Source organism: Schistocerca cancellata, chromosome 4, assembly GCF_023864275.1.
Source record: "Schistocerca cancellata isolate TAMUIC-IGC-003103 chromosome 4, iqSchCanc2.1, whole genome shotgun sequence".
Lineage (NCBI taxonomy): Eukaryota > Metazoa > Arthropoda > Insecta > Orthoptera > Acrididae > Schistocerca > Schistocerca cancellata.
The window spans coordinates 513,129,591-513,154,398 of NC_064629.1; the positions used below are offsets into that span (position 1 = coordinate 513,129,591).

The following is a 24,808-nucleotide window of genomic DNA, read 5'->3' on the forward strand; positions in this document are numbered from 1 at the left end:
TAAGAATCTTAAAAAAATTAATAAGACACGCTAAAAAGAGAGAGTATACAAACAAATAACGCGTCACAGAGAAATATTCTCACTTTTTGCGAAAAACTCTTGTACTGAATAGTAGGAATGTGCCACAGGGAAACGCATAAACTTGTAATGGAAGACTTGGGATTTACCGTTCCACTTTTTCAGTTCTGCAGCAAGCCTGCTGAATAGTGCACACCTCTCTGTACAGTGCTTAAGTATATAAACTCAATACTCGTGAGCAATAGCATAACAATGTTCCTGCAGAAGAGCTGAGATTAAGTTTAAGATAATCCCAATTGGATGAATAAATACTGGTGAAGAACAATTTCATGGAAGGCACAACAATCGACATCGTGGTATGAATTGGAACAACACATAATGACACCTCGTAGCATCATCATCTTCTACTCCACACTTGAAGCATGAAGCTCCACTTAGCTTGTTTAAAGTCCTGAGTTTTGACGCATAACACAGCTCTATTGTCAATGATTCTCTTAGTTTTACTTCATTATTAATATACATTCGATAGCGTTACATTAGAAGGCTATTTGTTACTTTGGTACATTAAATATGAAAATGTAATTAGCAACAATCTAACTACAAGGAGTTTGCGGTACTAGTGTTTTATGATTTAAGGAGACAGAATACACACAGATCAGTTCTCATCATAGAAATGCAACCAGTTTTTCAAAAGAATAACAACGAAATATGTTTCGTATGAGGGATTACTTTTCCATCTACCGCGTGCGTTTGCGTAGGCAGAATATGAAAAGTGCAAATTCGTTTATATAGATAAAACAGGAAAATTTAGTCAAATGGGATTAAATAGAAATGCTATAAAATTTATGAGAAAGGTTCAGTTTGAGGAACAAGTGTTACTGGTGTGCAACACGGCTTGAGGAATCGGAACCTGCGGCCAATGAGAACAAGGCAAATGATTGCCCCGCAGCGTCACCTGCAACTCCCCCATCAAGCTGCGAGAGCCGTAAACCACTAATTGCCCGTGTTTGTCTCAATCGGCGCGCTTTACTGCCCATTGAGCGTCATCTAATGAAGATATCTGACGGAGCAACCGGGCCGTTGCCTTCTCGACTAGGAACACCCCTGCTCCTCGCAGATATCCCACCGCCTTGTTGAGAAGGCTCTATCTGTCTGGGCCACTCACACATAGGATCAGATACTTTCAAACACGTTGTACAACACGTTACACACAGTATTGTACAATGGCCAAACTGGGAAACCGCAACACTGGAGATTTAGAAAGTTTTCACCGCAATTTGAATATACTGCTAATCTTCAAGAACTAATTTATACCGTATTTGAGGAAACAAAGAAAATTTTATATTGGGAAAGATAATTTTTTTATGTGCTTCCATCACATTCCAAACTGAGACTTAGCAAAGGGTGATTTAGCATTCGGTGGCTTGGTTGCAGCTCGGGCAACTGTGACGGTGTGTGTGTGTGTGTGTGTGTGTGTGTGTGTGTGTGTGAGCAGAAAACTCCGGCTGCAGCTTGAGTCGGATTTCACGTCAACCGTAGATGGTTCTACACGTGGGTGGGAGAGCCTGTTCTCAAACTGTTGTAAGGTAAGAGCACACCACCTCCAACGGAGCATGACTAGTGTGCCACTGTGCTGTTCAGTCCAGTCTTTGGGTTGGTATATTTCATGTGCTGCACCTTGATATCCGTGAGGATGCATTATTTTCGCATATTAAATAGCGTGCGGTCCCGCTCTTGGCAAGAAAAAAGCAGTCTTAAGCCAGCACATAATCGATTGTAGAAGTTCCAAATTCGGGGTCAATATAGGTACCCAAGCACAATTCTCAGAGTTATGTAGGTCCTGAATTGGCGCTCGATGATATCCCAGTTTCAGTAACTGACGTCATTGTCTGCAAACTGGATTGATCAAATAATTTCGCTACTACCCGATGACTATTATGGCTCTTACATATTACTTCAGATACTGTCAGGTGATCTCGGTGTGCATGTGCCACGGTAGAGAGATTGTCCTAATTTCCTGGTTAAATATCGTACATAAGATTGTTCTGAACGCCTAAAATCATAACCTTCCTTGGCTAAGTTCTGTACGTTCAATGTATTCCTTCTTTTTCGTTATTCTTTTGTTATACCTTACGTTTGCGGCCTTGTTAATAAATTTATAGCTGTCTCGGCAATTCAGTAATTGTTTAATCTGAAAGTGACACGCTGAAATACTCAATTATGAGCAATTTCTGTTGCCTTGCTCATGTCGGCCAAATAGCGCATAAATATGACAAATATGTGGAGACAGCTCTCTTTTGAAGACGAGGGTGATGATATTAATGGTGATGATAATAGGATTCTGGGCCCTCAACACATCGAAATTTCTTATCCACATTATTATGGAGCATCACGTGGAGAGAGCAAGTCGTTTCTGAGTATGATTTATTAGAATTTACCCCTATACTATTACTGTGAGTAATTTGTTTACACGTGGATTACTTCAAATGTGGAAAGCCAGAAGGCTGCTGAATCCATCTGTGCGACATCCATCAGTGTTATGGTATCGTTTGAACTCAGGAAAATCTATTGGCAGCCATAGACCGGTTGTTCACTTAATACTATGAAATAATAACCATTAAGCTTTTTCGACGTTAATTCAATCATCCGTAAATGATATGCAGCTTTGTTAAGCGTAATCTGTTGTGTAATATGAGACACCAGTAGTCATTCTCATCGGGAAATTCAACAGAATTGCCTGCTCTGTCTCGGGAAACACTAAAGCGAAGACGAATTTATTCACTTAACCGGCATTTACGAGCACGTTTGCCTAGTTACGACCGCGAGTCTGCAGAGATTCTCCGTGCACCAACCAGCCACACATTACAAGGCGCTCCAGCTAATTACAATAATATCTTAAGCGCAGTCGGTACTACGGGCCATATCTGACGGCACGATAAAGTCTTACCCCAGAGACGCATTACTTATGCACCCCTTGGACGCGAAGCAAAGCAGTATGTTAGACGAGGACCACCCGGTCTCTTATCAGTGGGCGTATCGCCTAATTGAAACGGGCACCGCGCAAGGGTTGCTGCTTGCATCTTCTACGAATCCAGTGCGCCTTCGGAAGCTTCTGTTGCATTAATTCAAAGCAGACTACGCACAGATTGAACCAATAATTTCACGAAAACTGGGTTGCATCTTGCGAGAATCTGCAACTCTAGACCTGTGTAATTATGCCCCTGTTATTGCTCCACTCGTGGCTGACGACGCAGTACCATTATCGACTTATACATCAGTTTTCCTATACAGTTATTGCATATACGTTTGTTGGAAGATGTGTTGTGACAGAACAATGAAATTTTGATGGAATATCTGATGTTAAATGATTTGGTGGTTTCCTTGTCTTCTGCTGAAGATCTAAATCAATTACAACAATCATTCTCATGCGGAAAACATGTAACAGAAATTTCTAGCTAAAAAGGTGCTACAAAGCTTCAAATTATGATAGAGTAGTTGCCAAAGATGTCCATTTTACGATATCATAGAGGAAAAATACATGGTAATCTTCTCAAACTTGTTTAGCATAATGATGCTTTCGATTGCAATTGAAATGGATGTCGATTCATTGATAACCGCGAGGTGGGCTGGACGTTAAGCCCTAAGATTCGTTCATTCTTACAGAAGGTTTTTGTGATAATACCGGTGACAGCGAGTGTTCGTAAACTACATCAACTGATCAAAAGTATCTGGATACCCCTAAATAACGTGAAATTGACCACTAGAGGCACAAGACGCGGACCAGCCCAGTGCAAAAGGTGGTGGGGAGTATTATGTTGTCAGTAGAGAAGCAGTAACAGCAGAATGGATGGATAAGAAGATCACACTAGTGGATGTCAACGGAGTAACAAATCCGTCAGTGACATTGCAACCCATCTACAGCAGCCCGAGTCGACTGATGGTGATGTGACTGTGAAGTGGAAACGCTAAGGAACCACCAAAGCTAAACCAAGACCGGGCAGACCTCATGTAGCGACCAACAAGGACCGTTGAGCATTGCGGAGGGCGGTTGTAAGAAATTGCGTAAAATCAGTGGAACAAATAGCTCGTGAGCTCCAGCTAGCACAGTGACTGTGCATATGGAGTTAAAAAGAATGGGGTATAATGGTCGAGCGGCTCCTCGTAAGCCAAATATTATTTTAATCATCTATAAAGAGCTTGAGAGGTGGTGTAAATAGCGACGCCGCTGGACAATGGGTGACTGGAAACGAGCGAATGGGATTGATGAATTACGCTATACTCTGTGTCTGTCCGATGCAAGGATTTGGGTTTGGTTAATGTCTGGAGAACGTTACCTGCCATGATGTGTAGTGTCATCAGTGAAGTACGGAAGAGGTAGTGTTAACAATATGGGGATGTTTTTCGTATTTGAGTGTGGTTCCCTTATAGCACTTAAGGAAACTGTAAATGCGGAAGGATGTGAACAAATTTCACTCCTCTGTGTCCTGCGTGCAGTGGAGGAACACTTTGGAGACGATGACTGAGTGTATGAGAATGACAATGCGCCCTGTTCTAAAGCAGCATCTGCGAAGAAATGGTTCGTGGACAGTAAAATTCCCGAAATAGACCGACCTGTCCAGATTCCCAACTTTGAAACAATCTTAGGTTGATGTTCTTTTTCCATATTGAATCAATGGATGCCGGTCTCTGTATTTATGAATCGTCCCATACCATTTTGGTCGTATTTGTGCTGTTCGTGATTTCTTTTGGGGAGCTTGGTTTTTATCGCATTTATCCGTTATTACTTTTTCTTTATCCTTCTTGACATTTACGAGATCCATTCGCTATGGCATTTATGGAAGAATAGGAACACTCAGGAAAGCTAGTCATCCTGGCATTTATTACGACCAGTTTAAATAAAATTGAATTAAGTGGTATATCTTGTAAACTAGAAATCATCTAATGAAATAATTATTGCATGAATGCAAATTTGATCGAAAACTTTCGAATACACAAATAACATTTGTTTCGATCTAACTATCCAAGTGTGTATCTTTGGTGAAACATTATCTTTGAAGCTCCTGATAAGGTCCACTAATAGGTGTCCAGATACTGTTAATCAGATGGTGTATATTTTCACCCCGGTAAACGGTTGTACCGTAAGTATCACGGGGCATATACCGTATTACTATGACTTCTTACTCTATCCACGGATGATGTGTCGAATGAATGACTGTCAGTACGCTTACAAATTTATATTGTTCCACTGCCATCGTCATTAAGTTAAAATTGTTTAATACACAATACACAATGGAGATGATTTTATTGATTTTATTATTTTCATGAAACTGCTCTTATTTACAAAGATCTCATTCTAAATGTTAATCTATGATTAACTCTCAAACTAGCTCGCCTAATGACTGCTACATAATCGTATGCTACGTTTCTAAACAAATAGTAGAAAATACCTGCGAATGTAGCAGCACAGCTTAGTGATATATTTGCCTATAAAATTACAGACTAGTACACACTGATTGCACTGATACTGTACAAGCTCCAGATAAGCAGTTTCTTAGCACGTGGTGACAATGTATCGTATAACAAGAGTTCCTGAAGCTTCTACGCTCGTCTGAAAATGCAAGGTTGTTTGCACTCCGAAACTTGCATAATGATATGTAAGTTCTTTCCGCAACATAAATATTACTTGCTATTTTTATTTGTGGCTCATACAACGATAAAAATACAAGGGGTGTTCAGTAGGTAATGCAACACATTTTTTCTCAGCCAGTTTCGATTGAAAACGCACAAAACTGGTTGTGGGACAACGTGGAATATTCCTGCTTCAGTCCTATAGTTTCATGAAGTTTCGGAAGGTGGCGGTGATATACATAGCCATCAAAACGGCGTCTGTTGACTGAGGTTTTTTTTTCTCGGAAAATCGGAGCATCGCAGATATTCATAAGCTCTTGGAAAATGTCTACGGAGACCTGGCAGTGAACAAAAGCACGCTGAGTCATTGGATGACGCGTCTGTCAGCATCGCAACGAGATCGCTCAAACCTGTCGCATATCCAGCGTGCCGATCGGCCGCACGCAGCTGTGATTCCTACAGTGTTGGAACGTGCGGACCCTTTCATTCGAGGTCATCAATGGGTCACAAACACTTAGCTGCTCAATTGGACGTCACTGTAGCTACTGTTGACACACTCGTCCACCAGACGGGGTACCGAAAGACATGTGCTCGCTGGGTTCCTCACCGCCCAACACACGGCCACAAAAAGCAACGAAGGACCATCTGTGCCTAATGCTTGCGCGTTACGAGGCTTATCGTGACAACATTTTGTCGAAAATCGTCACAGGCGACGAAACATAGATTCGTCACTTCGAACCGAAAACATAACGGCAATCCATGGAGTGGCGTCACACCATCTCTAATCCGAAAAAAAAGTTAGAAGCCGCACCCTCAGCCGGAAAAGTCTTAGCGACGGTCTTCTGTGACTCTGAAGGGGATGTTCTGTTTGATGTTCTCCTCATGGTGCAACGATAAACTCTGAAATGTATTATGTTACCCTCAGAAAACTGAAGAAACAACTTCAACGTGTTTGTCACCACAGAAATGCAAACAAACTTCTCCTTCTCCATGACAGCGCAAGGACTCACACAAGTCTGCGCACCAGAGGAGCGCACAAAAATGTTCTTCCTCATCCTCCCTACAGCCCGGATGTCGCACCTTCCGACGTCCATCTGTTTAGCCCAGTGATGGAAGCACTCCTCGGCAAGCAGTCCGTGGATGATGGGGAGGACATTGATGCACCTAGACCTTGGCTCCGACGTCGACCGGTACGGGGGCATACAGGCCCTGCCAGTAAGGTGGCGTGTGGCCATCGCATTGAACGGAGATTATGGTAAAAAGTACGGTTTTAAAGCCAGAAGAGTGGGAAATAATACTGTGTATTGGAATTTTGAATGAAACCAATCTGCTTTCAGGAAAAAGTGTGTTGCGTTACTTACTGAACGCCGCTCGTAGCTTGTATATCACAGAATGAAATAACGGATATCGGCCAATGTTTTTCTCAATCCTGCTGGTTGTTTTATTTACGGAGTTTTTTTAAACAGCTCAGATGCCACAGAAAGCTATGAAGGTTTGACGAGGACGGGGCACCAACTTGGTACGTGAAGGAGAAGGGAGGATAATTGTCCTAGTATTAGGATAGTCATCGAGTAAAACAGAAGTGATTACTGGAGTTCCCCAAGGTAGTGTCATAGGCCCTTTGCTGTTCCTTATCTATATTAACGATTTGGGAGACAATCTGAGCAGCCGTCTTCGGTTGTTTGCAGATGACACTGTCGTTTATCGACTAATAAAGTCATCAGAAGACCAAAACAAACTGCAAAACGATTTAGAAGAAATATCGGAATGGTGCGAAAAGTGGCAGTTGACCTCAAATAACGAAAAGTGTGAGGTCATCCACATGAGTGCTAAAAGGAACGCGTCAAACTTCGGTTACACGATAAATCAGTCTAATCTAAAAGCCGTAAATTCAACTATATACCTAGATATTACAATTACGAACAATTTAAATTGGAAGGAACACACAGAAAATGTTGTGGGGAAGGCTAACCAAAGACTGCGTTTTATTGGCAGGACACTTAGAAAATGTAACAGACCTACTAAGGAGACTGCCTACACTACGCTTGTCCGTCCACTTTTAGAATACTGTTGCGCGGTGTGGGATCCTTACCAGATAGGACCGACTGAGTACATCGAAAAAGTTCAAAGAAAGGCAGCACGTTTTGTATTGTAGCGAAATATGGGAGAGAGTATCGCAGAAATGATACAGGATTTGGGATGGACATCATTACAAGAAAGGCGTTTTTCGTTGCGACGGAATTTCTCACGAAATTCCAGTCACCAACTTTCTCCTCCGAATGCGAAAATATTTTGTTGACACCGACTTACATAGGGAGGGACGATCAGCAAGATAAAATAAGGGAAATCAGAGCTCGTACGGAAAGATATAGGTGTTCATTCTTCCCGCACGCTATACGAGATTGGAATAAAAAAAGAATTGTGAATTCGACGAACCTTCTGCCAGGTCCTTAAACGTGATTTGCAGAGTATCCATGTAGATGTAGATGTAGATTAACCTCAAGTGATGTAGAGGAACCGTCGGAAACCTAACTCAGTAAGGCTGAGTGGGAACTATAGCCCTTTTTCTTCACGAATGTGAGAACACTGGACCGCTTCACTCTCTCAGACTCTGCAATGCTCCGTGAAGTCGTACCAACGAAAATAATTTTTGAGCAGCGGTTAAGTTCTTACCCACCGAGGATGACAGTCTATCTGTGCCAAAGAAAGCAGTATACCGTCTTAAGGTGCTTCAGGTATTTATGTACTGTTCGCGACAATTAAAGTATGACGTTTACAAATAGCTTATTAAATACAACAGCCTTACTTGAGCAATTACAGTTTTATCGCTGGCGCTAAGGTTTATATGAGGCCGTTTGTTCCACTTACTTCGTTATCCCGGAAGCTATCTCGGCAATGTACAGCAGAAGATAATTTGCCGGCGGGGTTCATATCGCAGGATGGCCTTTAATAATCTTCTCATTTGACCGGCGCGGATGAGGGGAGAGCCTGCTTGGGGGAAGCGAACGACTAACTCCGTTGCAATTATTATTTTTACTGCCATTGCGATTACTGTGACGGCCGCGAAAACGTGCGGATTCTTTCCACAGATTGCAGGTGATAATTTGTTGCACTGTAAAAATAAACGCGCTGTGTACAGAGGGGGCGACCCTCGCCCTAGAACAAGGAAAGGCGACGACACCCAAGTGACGGTTCGAAAAACTGAAGCAGCAAACAACGAGTACTTCCAGATAATGAGACTGATACAAGTAATTACAAACGAAAATGTGTTGCAGTGTTGTGAGAGAGAGAAGAAAGGAGGGAGCAATATATTCGTCTCTGAATAAAGATGTGGAATGTGGTACTACTGTGACGGTCAAAATCTTTCTCCACTCGTGATCCTCTGGGTAAGCAACATTAAAGCTTTTACAGGAAAACTACCTTACAACTAAACGAACAACTCATATTCAGTACCTGAAAGAATGTATATTATTATTACTTTCCTGAGATATCTCATAAATCTCTTTTCAGTTGAAATATTAGAACAAGCTCTGTGTTTCCAGTTAAGTCACCATTCACCGTTCCTTTCGTGGCACTATCAGAAATTTTATTTAGGTACACATCAGTGCGTATTCTATTCATTTATTTCCCACCTGACTGATCTGACATATTTTACACATTTTTCACCTTATTGTGTGAAGGTAGGTTGTTAATTGTGGCGTCTTAACGGAGAACAAGAAACAGTTAAGACGGTAAAATATGAACACCAACTTAGTTTCTTGGGAACTAAATCTGGCAAACCGACGAAAGTGAGAAGACAATTTAGGAACTATATAGGAATGCAGGCATCTTTGCCTGAATTTGACCAGTAGAAAACTTGTCGAAACGTTGCCCCAGAACGAGGCCTTGAGTCGGCTGATAACCCGAGAACGCTTCATCGTAAATTTAGGAACTTTTGGTTGCAGGGACTGCTTACAACAATTTATGCAGAAATTAAATACTTGAAATGCTGGGATAGGCGTGGCTTAGATATAAAAATAGGCTACTTATGTAAAGTATTATGAGATACAGAAAAACCGTAAAAAAATGGAGAACTGACGAAGCCAAGCGCACCCTAAAAAAGAATTATCATGAAAGATGCTTTATAGTTCTCCTATTTAATAAATCAAAGAAAACGAAAACGATGATTATCGTAGCAATAGAATTTCATGAAATGAGAACAATAATAAACAAGTTACCGAAATAAGGCCACCATTTTGCAATAGAAAGTAGAGTTGGAGTAAATATCCGAATTAATAGATAATATTCTAGAAAGTTGGCACTAGCTGCTAATAAAAGCAAACCACAAATTCTCAGGAGAAGCGTAAATAGGATACACAACTTAAAAACAGAGAAGATAATTTTACTTTCAAAGTGCCTTAGAACTAATAAATACGAAACATATATATTATAGAATATGATTTTTGGAACACATAATGATCGAAAATATGTTTCATTTTCTATTAATTGAACAAAAAAGAGTGATGAAGCTTCTTGTCAAGGTAAGTAAGTCTTTATCTGACAAAATCCAATCTGGGACGGAGGAGATATACACTGATTTGTAGGTTTTGTGCCCAAGACCATTTGAAAGTACAGTCTGAGTACTGGGAAAATGGGGAAGGGTAAATTGTTACAATCGTTCTAAGTGTGATCGAATAAATCATAAAAACAGTTGTGGAGCGTGAAAATTAAATAGCGCTGATGAGGAGGCAGTGGGTAACAGGATATTTTGCGATGCAGTCACGAAAACTTAATTTACTTCTGGCAGGAAGAACAGTACAACCGTTTAATGCATCGAAGACAGTTAAGGACTGATGTTCCTTAACAACACTCTACTCCTAATCCACAGTAGCCGTGTGATGTAGCAGTTAATGAAATCAATTATCTACTATGTAATAGTGATCCTCCGGCCAAAAGTGTGAAACCATTTCTCGGACTGTAGCTACATAGTTTAGCATTTTGACGACATCAGTTTCATTGGAGAGTCACGATTTACGAAACTTGGAAAGTAATTTATTTACGAATATAGGAACTTGACTGCAAGGTCTGCTGGAGTGTACTCACCCGGTATCCCGAAGACTTGAAGTGGCAGCCCCGCTTCGTTAGCGTGGACTTCATCCGTACGCAGAAGGCTCGGTCCAGCCCCTTGTACGCCGAGCTGCTACTCAAGCTCATCTGCGTCGCCACTGCCAACAAAGGACAGCCATCAGTCTACAAGACACACAGACACAAAGTTATCTACTCACGTCAGGTAACTCGAGTAGTGTATTCATCACAATGTACCGCCAATTTGCTTCTGAGGCTCAACTTACGCTCCTATAGAGCTAGACCGAAACTAGCAAGCTCCAGTGGAATGTTTACATCGAATGTCATATTTTCATGTAATTATAATATGGATCACTGAGTACCACAACAGCTCAGATTGCTCTGTCAATATTACCACCGACAGAATAAATAGTTTTTCATTTTTGTGTCTGAGGGGCACCTAGCAAGTGAAACGACTACTCAGATCCTAAAAGAACATCTTCCAATGAGCTAAGTGACACATAGAAATCAAATATGAATTTCAATCTGTTTTTTAATTTTCTTTTGCCTAAATACTGTGGAGAAATCTTACATCAAAAATTGTAAAATACCATGCCCACAGTTCATTTTGACTAGCATGATAATTCCAGGCTGAGATGTCTTAGTGATACATAAATTTATGCCCTGACGTTTCGTCTCCCGCCTACGGCGAAGAAACGTCAGAGAATAATTTTATACATCATGAGGACCTCTTAGGCCGGAAGTGTTAACCAAAAGAAATGACATAAATGGAAGCTGGCGTTACTCAGAAATAAATCTTAATTAAGGAGAAATATTTTAATCGACGTACCATTTTGTATTATCTGATCCCATCGTAAAGCAATGCTCGGTAAAAGTCTCTGACTTGACTCCATTCGTTTGAGAAAGAGAAAGGTACGGGCAGGTTAGAGCTTAGAAACGCCACGACATAGAGATAATTAGGCGCAAAGCACAGGTCAGTTAGAAAAAGCTATCGTTTAGGAAAACCAAAGGAAACCTAAATTTGGACGGCCGAAAAGGGGTTTCAACTCCTCTCCTCTCAAATAAACGTCCATCGCAGAATGTCGAGCAGGCGTCTATGATGCCTCTCAGGATTGTCTTAAGAGCAGTCGCCTTAGTAAAAAGCTTTAGAATTATCATGGTGATGATGACACCGTTCTCTGCCTTCCCGCGAGGTATTTCAGACATACACTACACTGGATGGCCGTGAAAACTTATTTTTCAGTGACTGAATTAGAGGGATTTTTTCAAACGAAGTGCTCCAACGACGCTTCGGATTCTCGGCTACTTATGAGCGTTACACAGTAAATCCTTATTTTAATATAGTTGCTAATCAAAGACCCAAGAGCGGATTCTTATTTTGCTTTGTTTAACGGTTTCTGTATATGATAGTTACTTTATTGGGGTACCAGTTTCTGAAAGCAGCCTCATCATAATCGGCGATCAACATTACAAAGCTTCTGTTTTCTTGAACAACACTGGGATGTAAAACTTAAGGACGAAAGTAACTTTCACATGATGAAACTTCCTGGCAGATTAAAACTACGTGCCGGACCGAGACTCGAACTCGGGACCTTTGCCTTTCGCGGGCAAGTGCTCTACCGACTGAGCTACCCAAGCACGACTCACGCCCCGTCCTCACAGCTTTAATTCCGCCAGTACCTCGTCCCCTACCTTCCAAACTTCACACAAGCTCTCCTGCTTCTTAATTGGCTATGTGATCCCCATGAATGGCACTGCATACTCTGCAACGTGATCCCGTGCTAGCAACACGTTTGGTAAGGAGTTCTTGCGGTACGGCGATCCATTCCTCCACCAAGGGGGACGATAACTGTTGAATGGTGTTGGTGTGTGCTATTTGGGATTTACGTCGGGGGAACAGGCAGCCTAGTCCGTTTCCCAAATATTCTCTAGTTCCAAGAACTCCTCCACCTGCGTTGTTTGTTGTTTGATGCGATCGAGCAGTCATCCATAAAAATGAAATCAGACCCTAATGCACCTCTTAAAAGACAAGTATTACGAAGGGGTACTGTGTCACAATAACGGTGACTGGTGAAAATACCGTGTTATAAGATTTGGAGATCAGTATGCCCATGCAACATTATCCCTCAGCACACGATAAAATCTGGACCAGCAAAACGATCCTATTCGACAATGTTCCTTTGTGGATTACGTATTCCCACCTCTCGCCATGTGAGAGGACGCCCAGAAAAGTAGAATATTGTTGTCTTAATAGTACAGGTGTTGTGGTGTGGTGAGACATAATGTTGCGTAGCCATACTGACCTTTAATTCTTTGGAAGTGGTATACTCACCGGTCAAGGTTATTATGACACTGTAATCCTTCAACAAGTGAGTCTTTCCAGGGGTGCATTCGGCCCTAACTTCATTTTTATGGCCGCGCGGGGTAGCCGCGGTCTGAGGCGCCTTGCTACGGTCCGCGCGGCTCCTCCCGTCGGAAGTTCGAGTCCTCCCTCGGGCATGGGTGTGTGTGTTGTCCTTAGCGTAAGTTTAAGTTGGATTAAGTAGTGTGTAAGCCTAGGGACCGAAGACCTCAGCAGTTTGGTCCCATAGGAACTTACCACAAATTTCCTGATTTCATTTGTATGAAGGACGATACGCGACCACATCGAACTGCGCAGCTGGAGAAGCTCTCGGAAGGAGGGAATATTCGACGAATAGACTGGCCTGCCAATTCCCGTCGAGCATGTACGGGATGCTTTGGGGAGGCGTACTGCAGCACTTTCAAATCCACAAACGACCGTCCAGCAGTTGTCAGCCGCGTTGGTGGAAGGATGAGATGTCGTACCACAAGAACTCGTTACCAACCTTGTGGCCAGCGCGGAAGCACGTTGCAGAGCATGCACTGCCGTCCGTGGTGATCATACAATCTATTAAGAATCTTGTCCTGCCTTTTCTAAAGTACAGAGGAGTCCAAAAAATGTATCCACTGATTAAAAGTCCATAACTTGCAAACTAATTGACGGAGTTGTCTCATTTTTGGTGAAAGGGTAGCTTAAAGCCCAACTTAAATATATCACTGTAGGTGTTCGAAATGGTCACCATTAATATCCACACACAAACTGCAACGTGTTCAGTTGGATATTTGAACATGAATGTACGATGGATTCTCGAAGTTCATCCAATGTGCGTGGCTTTTGTCGATAAACGACGTCCTTTAGTTTTCCCCACAGGTAAAAGTCTAGAGGAGTTAGGTCTGGGGAACGTGGTGGATACTCCACAGCACCTCTACGGCCTGTCCATCTTCCTGGTAGATTTTCGTCGAGATACGCCATAACACGATTTTGGTAGTGGGCTGGGGCACCATCTTGTTGAAAGTAAACTCTTCCGTCTCCATACAAGTCTCGGATGGCAGGTAAAATGGATGTCTAAAGCTTCTGAAGGTACACCTCACCGGTAACTGTGCGGTCAAAGAAGAATGGCCCAATCAAGCCCCGGTAAGACAACCCACACCACACATTTACTCCTGGCAAATTCACGCTTTGTCTACATGGACGTTCGGATTTTCGGTGGCCCAGTAGGTGCAATTGTGGCGATTTACTGCACCACTGAGTTTTAACTGTGCCTCATCAGACCACACAATCATCTCTGCAAATTCTTCATCGTTGCGCACCATATTAGTAACCCACTCGCAGTACTCCATTTTACGATCTGCGTGTAGCAACCGTGGGATGTAGCACTTCCACTTTGCTGTCTTCAAAATTCGCCGAACACTTGAGCGACTCACTCCAGTTTTACGGGCACACTGTCTCACAGACTTCCGTGGTGAGCGAGTGAATTGTTGTAACACACGACGGGAGTTAGCTGGGCTTGTTACTGTTACAGGTCGTTCAGATCGTTGTTTGTGTACATCTTTAACACAGCCTTTGGCTTCAAATTTGTCTCGAGTGCGACGAATCGTTAAACGTGTCGGTGGCTCTGACTGATACTCATTTCGCCATTGCCGTTGAACCTCATTAATGTTTTCGTACAAAAAAACCACTTCAAAACTGACTTCCTTTCATCGAATGTAAGCCTTGCGCCAGCCATGTTTTTCTCGAGTAACCAGGTGCAACTAAGAACAAAACACTGATTATCTGGCGATTGTCATCTGACGAAACAAAACAACGCAATACAACGCTAGTGTGGCGATTGCCGGAACTACAAACTATTACGCTACCAAAGATAAGACAACTCCGTCAATTAGTTTGCCACTTATGGACTTTTAAACAGTGGTGACATTTTTTGGACCCCTCTGAACAAGGGACCGTCAATAAAACTGACAGTTTAGTGGCACGCCTGAGCATTCGTTGCATGTGCGTATACTTTGATTATAAAAGATGATATGAGACTACTTAGAGCTTTCTATATGTTAAAAGCTTGGCGTTTATCTCACTGCCAGTATACAGAAATCTTAAGGTAAGTCAAACCACTTTATTCATTATTTAGCAATTAGCTAATTTCGCCCCCTTGGGCATTATGAAACTACATCATACAAAAAATAGCACATGTTGTTTCCTCCACGCGGAATTGTGGAATACATGTATTAAAAATTTCTTTACAGTGTTGTAGCTTGGTGGCGAATTTGGTAATCGTTTAATGATGAAGTAAAGTGGTTGTTTCAAAATAAAGAAGCCTACGCAGGAAAATGGCTTCCCTCACGTGATTCACGGCGGCTGTGGACCTATACGTACAAGAGACCACTGGAGTAGCAAGGCTGTCTAGTTTTGTTATTATTTGTGTTGCAAGTGTTCGTAATAACTGATTATGTATATAAATTGGATTAATTAAACGATCTTTGACGCAGATGCGTAAGAGACAGCACTTGGGAAGGATTACGAGTGTTCCGTAGGAAGGTGCTGCCACGGAGCGACAAAACCAAGGGTCGGCTGTTTTTGTGAGCGGCAGACGGAGTGCAGACAATGCACAGTCACTGCTTGCCGGAACAGGAAAACAACAACTTCCATCCGCTGCATCAGCGTGCTTACGATTTCATTGCATTTCCATTAAACTGTTGCCGTAACCAACAAACTGCTGTTAATATTATTGTACTAACCACATCTCAGAAAGTAGTGGCGAGTCTTTCATTGGAGAGTTATTTAAAAACAGACACTCAAAAGTTTCTGCTGTAATATACTCAGAACAACTTGTCATAACATCACTCACGTCAAACATGCCCTTTTGTGCCGAACTGGCTTTCAGATCACTGAACAAAATCCCTATGTTTCTACGAAGAAAAAGATGGCCTACGAAGGAAAAACGTCGCTGACGAGTTAAAGGAAGTAGTATGACCTAATGCGTTGACATGAATCGTTCCCGCCAGTAGCATGGGTATAGGTATTAAAAATACTGAGCTATGGACTACGGGATTGCTACTTGAAAATAATGGTAGTAAGGTTCCGATGTTCCGTCTTAAGAGCTCTGTAAACGTATTACCAGATCAGTTTGATCTTATGGTAAAAATATTACTTCTTGACAAGGATCTTTTAATACTGCGCCAGAGTCGTTTAAACACGCTTCTGAGAAAATGACACAGCCAACGATCTTGCCGCAGTGGTAACACCGATTCCCGTCAGATCACCGAAGTTAAGCGCTGTCGGGCTTGTCTACCACTTGGATGGGTGACCGTTCGGATCTGCCGAGCACTGTTGGCAAGCGGGGCCCACTCAGCCCTTGTGATGCCAACTGAGGAGCTACTTCATTTAGAAGAAGCGGCTCCTGTCACGAAAGCTGACAACGACCAGAAGAGTGGTGTACTGACCACATAACCCTCCGTATTCGCGTTAAGTAACGCCTATCGTCTGACGGTGACACGGCGGGCGGTCGGTACCGTTGGGCCTTCAAAAATGGTTCAAATGGCTCTGAGCACTATGGGACTTAACATCTGAGGTCATCAGTCCCCTAGACTTAGAAGTACTTAAACCTAACTAACCTAAAGACATCACACACATCCATGCCCGAGGCAGGATTCGAGCCTGCGACCGTAGCGGTCGCGCGGTTCCAGATTGAAGCGCCTAGAACCGCTCGGCCACACCGGCCGGCCGTTGAGGCTTCCGAGGTCCGCCCAAATGCAGTAAGGAAATGACAATTAACATCAGTTTCTCCCTTCCCGATACAATCTTCTACTACGTCATACAGACAAGAGTGAGAACTAGATTTCGTTCTCTCGCTTTTCGCCGGTGCTGCCGAGCGTTATACGTCACGAATAATCATATAAAACACTGCTTTTAACTATCACTTCGAAAAGATAGTTATGTAATTAACATATCGTTTGCCTGTAGTGGTGATATACATTGTAGCCCACCGCTAGAGGAAAATGGCATAGACCACTTCCGGCGTGCTACGATACTGTGGCGCAGGTGGTTCAGTATTTGCCAGAAATGCAGACAAACTAAATATCAACAGAATTTGATTTTATAGAGGTGATAATTAAAACATTATGACTACCCCTTGTATACAGAGTTCGTAAGAATCTCTGCCGTATTGGATGGAAGCTTCAATAAAGTTAAGAGATGTCCAAATATCGTTTCCATATAGAAATCGCCTTATCTCTCTTCCAGGTGTTTTAGCCTTTAGCTGTCCTGTCCTTTGTAGCTGTTGAAGAAGCCAAACAAAAGGAATGAGAGTAAAGTTGCGTATGCGCCACAGTCAAAGTTGTAAAACTACTTTAGGCTTCGGTAGACCGTTATAAGTAAGTGAGGACTACTGTAGGTTTTCTAGTAGACTTAGTCAGTTAAGATGATACCAGCATTACATTTATGTTAGGTGTGTTGCATACCTATCGGCGTTACCTGATAACGATCGCTTTCTTTATGTATACGATCAGTGTCTTACTTGATTCCTCTAAAACTTGGAAGCGATGAACCGTCTAGAAACTGAGTGAGGATATATAAAGGACCGCGTAAACTATGGAACAGTTTTATTCCACGTAGTTATCCACCTCCGATTGGGTGTGAAATGGAAAGAAGACTGAAAATCCGATGAATCTTTGCACAGATGTGTTGGGCAGTGTCTCTAGTATGCCCGTCGATGGCTCTTTTCAGTTCTGTGCGCGCAGTGAGCACGTAAAGATGCTAAGAACAATAGTGTCTCCCGCCAGTATGTGAGCCTGGTGTGATATTTCGCCTGATGTCCTCCAGTCCACATAACATAAATGTCACACGCTTCCTTCTGCATGACAATTCTTGGCCGCACTCTGAAGGGGCAGTGAAGATGCTACTGCAGCGTTTTCGATGGAAAGTGTTTGATAACCCACAATAGAGCCCGTAATAGACTCTCCCTTACTTCCATCTCTGCTCACATGAAGCGCTAGCTATGAAGACACGCTCTGGCACAGACAACGAGCTGTAGACCAGCACAGAGAATTGGCAGGAAGCACAGGTGGCTTCCTTCTATGACGAGGATATTGGAAAGCTGGTACAACGGTACGACAAATGTCCAAATCGGAGCGGCGACTATGTACGGAAGTAACTGGAAGGTGTAGCTAACTATTGCAAATAAAACATTTTTGATTTTCACAGTGGTTTCCATTTTGCGACCGATCGGACCTTACTTTCCGAATTGGCTTGTGATGTGAAACAGAGGGATGTTGTAGTAAAAACAAAACTAGTACAATTTTATCATATAGCACTATAAAAAAATCGCTTCAGTGATTTGTCGAGCTTCCGTTTATATTGTAAGGATATAAAATACGTACTGGATTAACACTGAACGATGTGAGCTTCTAATTAAGTGCAAAACAAACAAAAAAAAAAAAAACAACCAAAGACAAGTCATCGGCTCCCAATTTCTCTCTCAGATATTCATTTATGTTTCTTTCCGCACCAATGCTACCGGTACTACCGTTAACCCTACCATTTACTACATCATAAATGTATTGTACCAAAACCACAGAACCTGAATTTTGGTAGAGCCCAACACTAATTACGGTAGGCAAGGCAGGTAGATAGATGGATGGATAGATAGATAGACAGATAGATAAAGAGAGCGAGCGAGCGAGCGAGCGAGAGAGAGAGAGAGAGAGAGAGAGTGAGTCGGGGAGTGGGGAGCAATACGGAAAGGATTTGAGTTGAGAGCTATAGGCAGGAACCATACCAAAAAGGCCGTGGGCGACGCTTTAAGTAGCAGTGGAGTGGCTTTTTCGTGGCACGGGAGAAGAACGCATGTCATGGAGAGGTGAATGGGCGGGGCAACGGCCGTGACTGAAGCTCGCTGGCGGCCGGCGATCCGCAATTCCAGGCTCGCACGCGGAGGCGGACGCTGCCCGCCGCTCGAATCGAATAATGGCAGTCGGCACACGTGTCACAATGACGCCGCCGGAGTTATCAGCCCCGCGATACCCAGCGCCCCGGGCCTCGGACCGGGGCAGAATCGCCGGCCAGCACCACCCTAATTGTCGCTTCGCCTGCTATGGGCTTCCTTTCTCCACACCGACTCTTTCTGTACTCCTTTATAACTTTCGCTCTATGCCCGCTAGTGGCGAATGTGAGACGCAAAGCCTGTTCCCACGTACTGATCACAAATTAATAGAATTGCGCTCTATCAAAACTTTGTTTCGCTAGTTTTGGTAACCTACAGTACATAAATGGCGCAGTGAATACTGATAGTATTGGCAGCATTGGTAGGTGCAGGGAAATAAATGAATGTGTTGCGGGGAACTGAGAGCCACGACTTCGCTTCGTTTTGTTTGTTTGTTTGTTTTGCACATAATTCGAACCGCTCATCGTTCAGCGTAAGTCCATTGTGTATTTCATAGCCTCACAAAATACAGATTACATTTTATAACTGATAAAGTTAGCTGCTCACGTAACTTATGCGCTTTTATGTTAACAAAGCAATTTCTTTTGATGCAAGTACAGTTTACATGCACAAAAATAAAAAAAAATCTGTGTAATTATTGTTGTTATTTTGTACTCAATAGAACGTTCTCCATAACGATCAAAGGCAAGAGTTTGCTGTTATTACTGATGCGAAAGTTGTTTGTGAATAACATAGACTTGTTTCACACAAGCTCGATAAAGTACTGGAGCGATGTTTCATATATTTTTGTTTTGCTTTTTTTTTAATTTTATCTTTTTTGATGAAACTGCGTTTCATAGTGATATAAAATAAAACCGTATTTTTTTATTCTTACTACAACATCGCTCTGCTTCACGATACAAATCAATAATTTTCGAACGAAAGCTGAATTAAAATTGACAATTTCAATTTTGCTATGAATACTGTTTATATTTAAGTAACAGACAGGAAGATAACTATGTAGAACAAAAATGTTCCGTAGCTTACGTGGCCCTTTACATATCCTCCGTCAGAGTCTAGACAGTCCATCGCTTCTGGTTTCTAGGGAGATCTAGTAAGACCTGATCGTGTACACAAACAAAGCCATTGAAATAAGGTAACGCCCGATAGGTATGCAACACACCCAACATACAGATAATGCGGTTTCGATCTTAACGTACTAAAGGTACTAAAAAGCTACCGCAGTCAACGCTTACTTACGATATTCGACGGTTGCCTACGGTAGTTTTACAACTCTGCAAACGAAACAGGAAAAGATGGAAACGTTAGTGGTACCGAAAGTACCCTCTGATTTTCACACTCCTAAACATTCCTAGGTACACTGTTCCCGATGTGATAGTGAAGTGGAAACGCGAAGGGACACGTACAGCACAAACGTGTACAGGCCGACCTCGTCTGTTGACTAACAGAGGCCGCCGATAGTCGAAGAGGAACGTAATGTGTAGTAGGCAGACATCTATCCAGACCATCACACACGAATTTCCAACTGCATCAGGAGCCACTGCAGGTACTATGACAGTTAGGTGGGATGTGAAAAAACTTGGATTTCACGGTCGAGCGACTGCTCATAAGCCACACCTCACGCCGGTAAATGGCAAACTACGCCTGGCTTGGTGTAAGGAGCGTAAACATTGGGCGACTGAACAGTGGAGAAACGTTGTGTGGAGTGAGGAATTAAGGTACTCAACGTGGCGACCCAATGGCAGAGTGTGGCTATGGCGAATGCCCGGTAAACGTCATCTGCCAGCGTGTGTAGTGACAACAGTAAAATTCGGAGGCGGTGGTGTTATGGTGTGGTCGTGTTTTTCATGGAGGGGGCTTGCACACCTCGTTGTTTTGCGTGGACGATCGCAGCACAGGTCTACATTGATGTTTTCAGCATATTCTTGTTTCCCACTGTTGAAGAGCAATTCGGGGATGGCGACTGCATCTTTCAACACGATCAAGCACCTGTTCATAATGCACGGCCTGTGGCGGAGTGATTACAAGACAATAACATCTCTGTAATGGACTGGCCTGCACAGAGTCTTGACCTGAATCATATAGAACACCTTTGGGATGTTTTGGAATGCCGACTTCGTGCCAGGCCTCACCGACCGACATCGATACCTCTCCTCAGTGCAGCACTCCTTAAAGAATGGGATGCCATTTCTCAAGAAACCTTCCAGCACCTGATTGAACGTATGCCTGAGAGAGTGGAAGCTGTCATAAAGTCTAAGGGTGGGCCAGAACCATACTGAATTCCAGCATTACCGATGGAGGGCGCCAGAAACTTATAAGTCATTTTCAGCAGGTGTCCGGATACTTTTTATTACATAGTGTATTTATGGTCAGACGCCGTATGCGGCGCACACAATACGGATTCTACAACTACGTCTATACTCCGCGAGCTACCTTACGATGTGTGGCAGAGGGACTTCGTTTACCAGTGTCACTTTCCCATTTTCCTGTTCCAGTCCCGTACAGTTATGGGGAAGAACGATTGCTGATAAGCCTCCGCGGGGGCTCGAATCTCTCTAATTTCGCGATATACACGTAGTAGAAAGCAATATGTTTTTTGACTTTTACAGTAAATACGTTATCGGAACTTTAACAGTAAACCACAGAATGATGCAGGACGCCTCTCTTGCAGGGTATGCCGCTTGAGTTGATTAAGTATATCCGTCACGCCTTCGTGCTTGCTAAATGAACCTGAAAGAAACGTGCTGCTCTTCTTTTGACCTCCTCTATTTCATTTATCAGTCGTACCTGGTACGGATCCCATACTGACAAAGAATATTCAAGTTTTGGCTAATTAGTATTTTGTAAGCTACTTCCTTTTTCGGTAGACTACATTTCCTGGGGATTCTTCGAATGAATCTCAGTCTTTTATCTACCTTACTCGCGATTAACTTTATGTTGTCGTTCCACTTCAAACAGCTCTGTACGCATACTGCTAGATATATTATGGAAGTAACTGTTTCCAGCAACTGTTCTGCAATACTTTAATCATACAATAAAGAGTCTCTCTCTTTAAGTGTCCGCAATAACATTTGTTATGTTGAAGGTCTGTTGCCATTCCCTGCACCAAGAGTCGATTCTCTGCAGGTCTTCCTGCCTTTCTCTACAATTTTAGAGCGTCGCGACTTCTCTGTATACAGCAGCGTTATCCTCGAAAAGCTTCATGGAACTTCAGACGTTATCTTCTAGGTAATTCATGTAGAATGTGAAAAGTAATGGTCCTATAACACTTCCCTGGGGCACGCACAAAAATGCCTTACGTCTGAAGATTTCTCTCCATTCTAAATGACATGCCATGTTCTGTTTTCTGGAAGCCCTTGAATCCAATGATATGATATTCCATACGCTCGTATATTGTTAACTAGGTGACAGTGCGGAACTGTGTCGAATACCATCCGGAAATCAAGGAACACGGGGTCTACCTGGGTGCCTGTATTTATGTTATGCTTCGTTTTACAGCACTCAAATAGTTCCCAAGTGAACACTAACGTCTGAGATCATCAGTCCCCTAGACTTAGAACTACTGAAACCTAACCTAAGGACAGCACACACATCCATGCCCGAGGCATGTAATTTATTGTAAGTTGTTACTAATCTATATTGGCAAGTACAGGGCTATTACAAATGATTGAAGCGATTTCATAAATTCACTGTAGCTCCATTCATTGACATATGGTCACGACACACTACAGATACGTTTGTTCGGCTGAAGCCGCACTTCAGGTTTCTGCCGCCAGAGCGCAGTGAGACAAAATGGCGACAGGAGCCGAGAAAGCATATGTCGTGCTTGAAATGCACTCACATCAGTCAGTCATAACAGTGCAACGACACTTCAGGACGAAGTTCAACAAAGATCCACCAACTGCTAACTCCATTCGGCGATGTTATGCGCAGTTTAAAGCTTCTGGATGCCTCTGTAAGGGGAAATCAACGGGTCGGCCTGCAGTGAGTGAAGAAACGGTTGAACGCGTGAGGGCAAGTTAACGCATAGTGATGTGAAAGATTCAGTGTTTAAACCTCCTCTACCAAGAAACATGCCAGAACTGCGAGCTCGCATCAACAGTGCTTTCGAACTCATTGATGGGGACATGCTGCGCCGAGTGTGGGAGGAACTTGATTATCGGCTTGATGTCTGCCGAATCACTAAAGGGGCACATATCGAACATTTTTGAATGCCTAAAAAAACTTTTTGAGTTTTTGTTTGTGTGTGCAAAGCATTGTGAAAATATCTCAAATAATAAAGTTATTGTAGAGCTGTGAAATCGCTTCAATCATTTGTAATAACCCTGTATTTATGTTTAGCTGTTGCCTAAACCTATCTGGTACTGTGACGGGGCCGTACACCTTGCGATGTGCGAGCATGTCACCTGATAACAACAGCTGGTTTAGATGGTAGGGGGCTCTCGTCCAGCTACACTCCTGGAAATTGAAATAAGAACACCGTGAATTCATTGTCCCAGGAAGGGGAAACTTTATTGACACATTCCTGGGGTCAGATACATCACATGATCACACTGACAGAACCACAGGCTCATAGACACAGGCAACAGAGCATGCACAATGTCGGCACTAGTACAGTGTATATCCACCTTTCGCAGCAATGCAGGCTGCTATTCTCCCATGGAGACGATCGTAGAGATGCTGGATGTAGTCCTGTGGAACGGCTTGCCATGCCATTTCCACCTGGCGCCTCAGTTGGACCAGCGTTCGTGCTAGACGTGCAGACCGCGTGAGACGACGCTTCATCCAGTCCCAAACATGCTCAATGGGGGACAGATCCGGAGATCTTGCTGGCCAGGGTAGTTGACTTACACCTTCTAGAGCACGTTGGGTGGCACGGGATACATGCGGACGTGCATTGTCGTGTTGGAACAGCAAGTTCCCTTGCCGGTCTAGGAATGGTAGAACGATGGGTTCGATGACGGTTTGGATGTACCGTGCACTATTCAGTGTCCCCTCGACGATCACCAGTGGTGTACGGCCAGTGTAGGAGATCGCTCCCCACACTATGATGCCGGGTGTTGGCCCTGTGTGCCTCGGTCGTATGCAGTCCTGATTGTGGCGCTCACCTGCACGGCGCCAAACACGCATACGACCATCATTGGCACCAAGGCAGAAGCGACTCTCATCGCTGAAGACGACACGTCTCCATTCGTCCCTCCATTCACGCCTGTCGCGACACCACTGGAGGCGGGCTGCACGATGTTGGGGCGTGAGCGGAAGACGGCCTAATGGTGTGCGGGACCGTAGCCCAGCTTCATGGAGACGGTTGCGAATGGTCCTCGCCGATACCCCAGGAGCAACAGTGTCCCTAATTTGCTGGGAAGAGGCGGTGCGGTCCCCTACGGCCCTGCGTAGGATCCTACGGTCTTGGCGTGCATCCGTGCGTCGCTGCGGTCCGGTCCCAGGTCGACGGGCACGTGCACCTTCCGCCGACCACTGGCGACAACATCGATGTACTGTGGAGACCTCACGCCCCACGTGTTGAGCAATTCGGCGGTACGTCCACCCGGCCTCCCGCATGCCCACTATACGCCCTCGCTCAAAGTCCGTCAACTGCACATACGGTTCACGTCCACGCTGTCGCGGCATGCTACCAGCGTTAAAGACTGCGATGGAGCTCCGTATGCCACGGCAAACTGGCTGACACTGACGGCGGCGGTGCACAAATGCTGCGCAGCTAGCGCCATTCGACGGCCAACACCGCGGTTCCTGGTGTGTCCGCTGTGCCGTGCGTGTGATCATTGCTTGTACAGCCCTCTCGCAGTGTCCGGAGCAAGTAT

General features: G+C 43.6%; 1 protein-coding gene across 1 annotated transcript in view; it reads right to left on the reverse strand.

Annotated features, from left to right (window-relative positions):
* Positions 1-24,808, reverse strand: part of LOC126184298 (protein trachealess-like) — a 310,612-nt gene that overhangs the window by 76,367 nt on the left and 209,437 nt on the right. Inside the window, exon 6 of the mRNA XM_049926675.1 lies at positions 10,729-10,850. Coding sequence (XP_049782632.1) covers positions 10,729-10,850 — 122 coding nt within the window. The remainder of the gene's footprint in view (positions 1-10,728; positions 10,851-24,808) is intronic.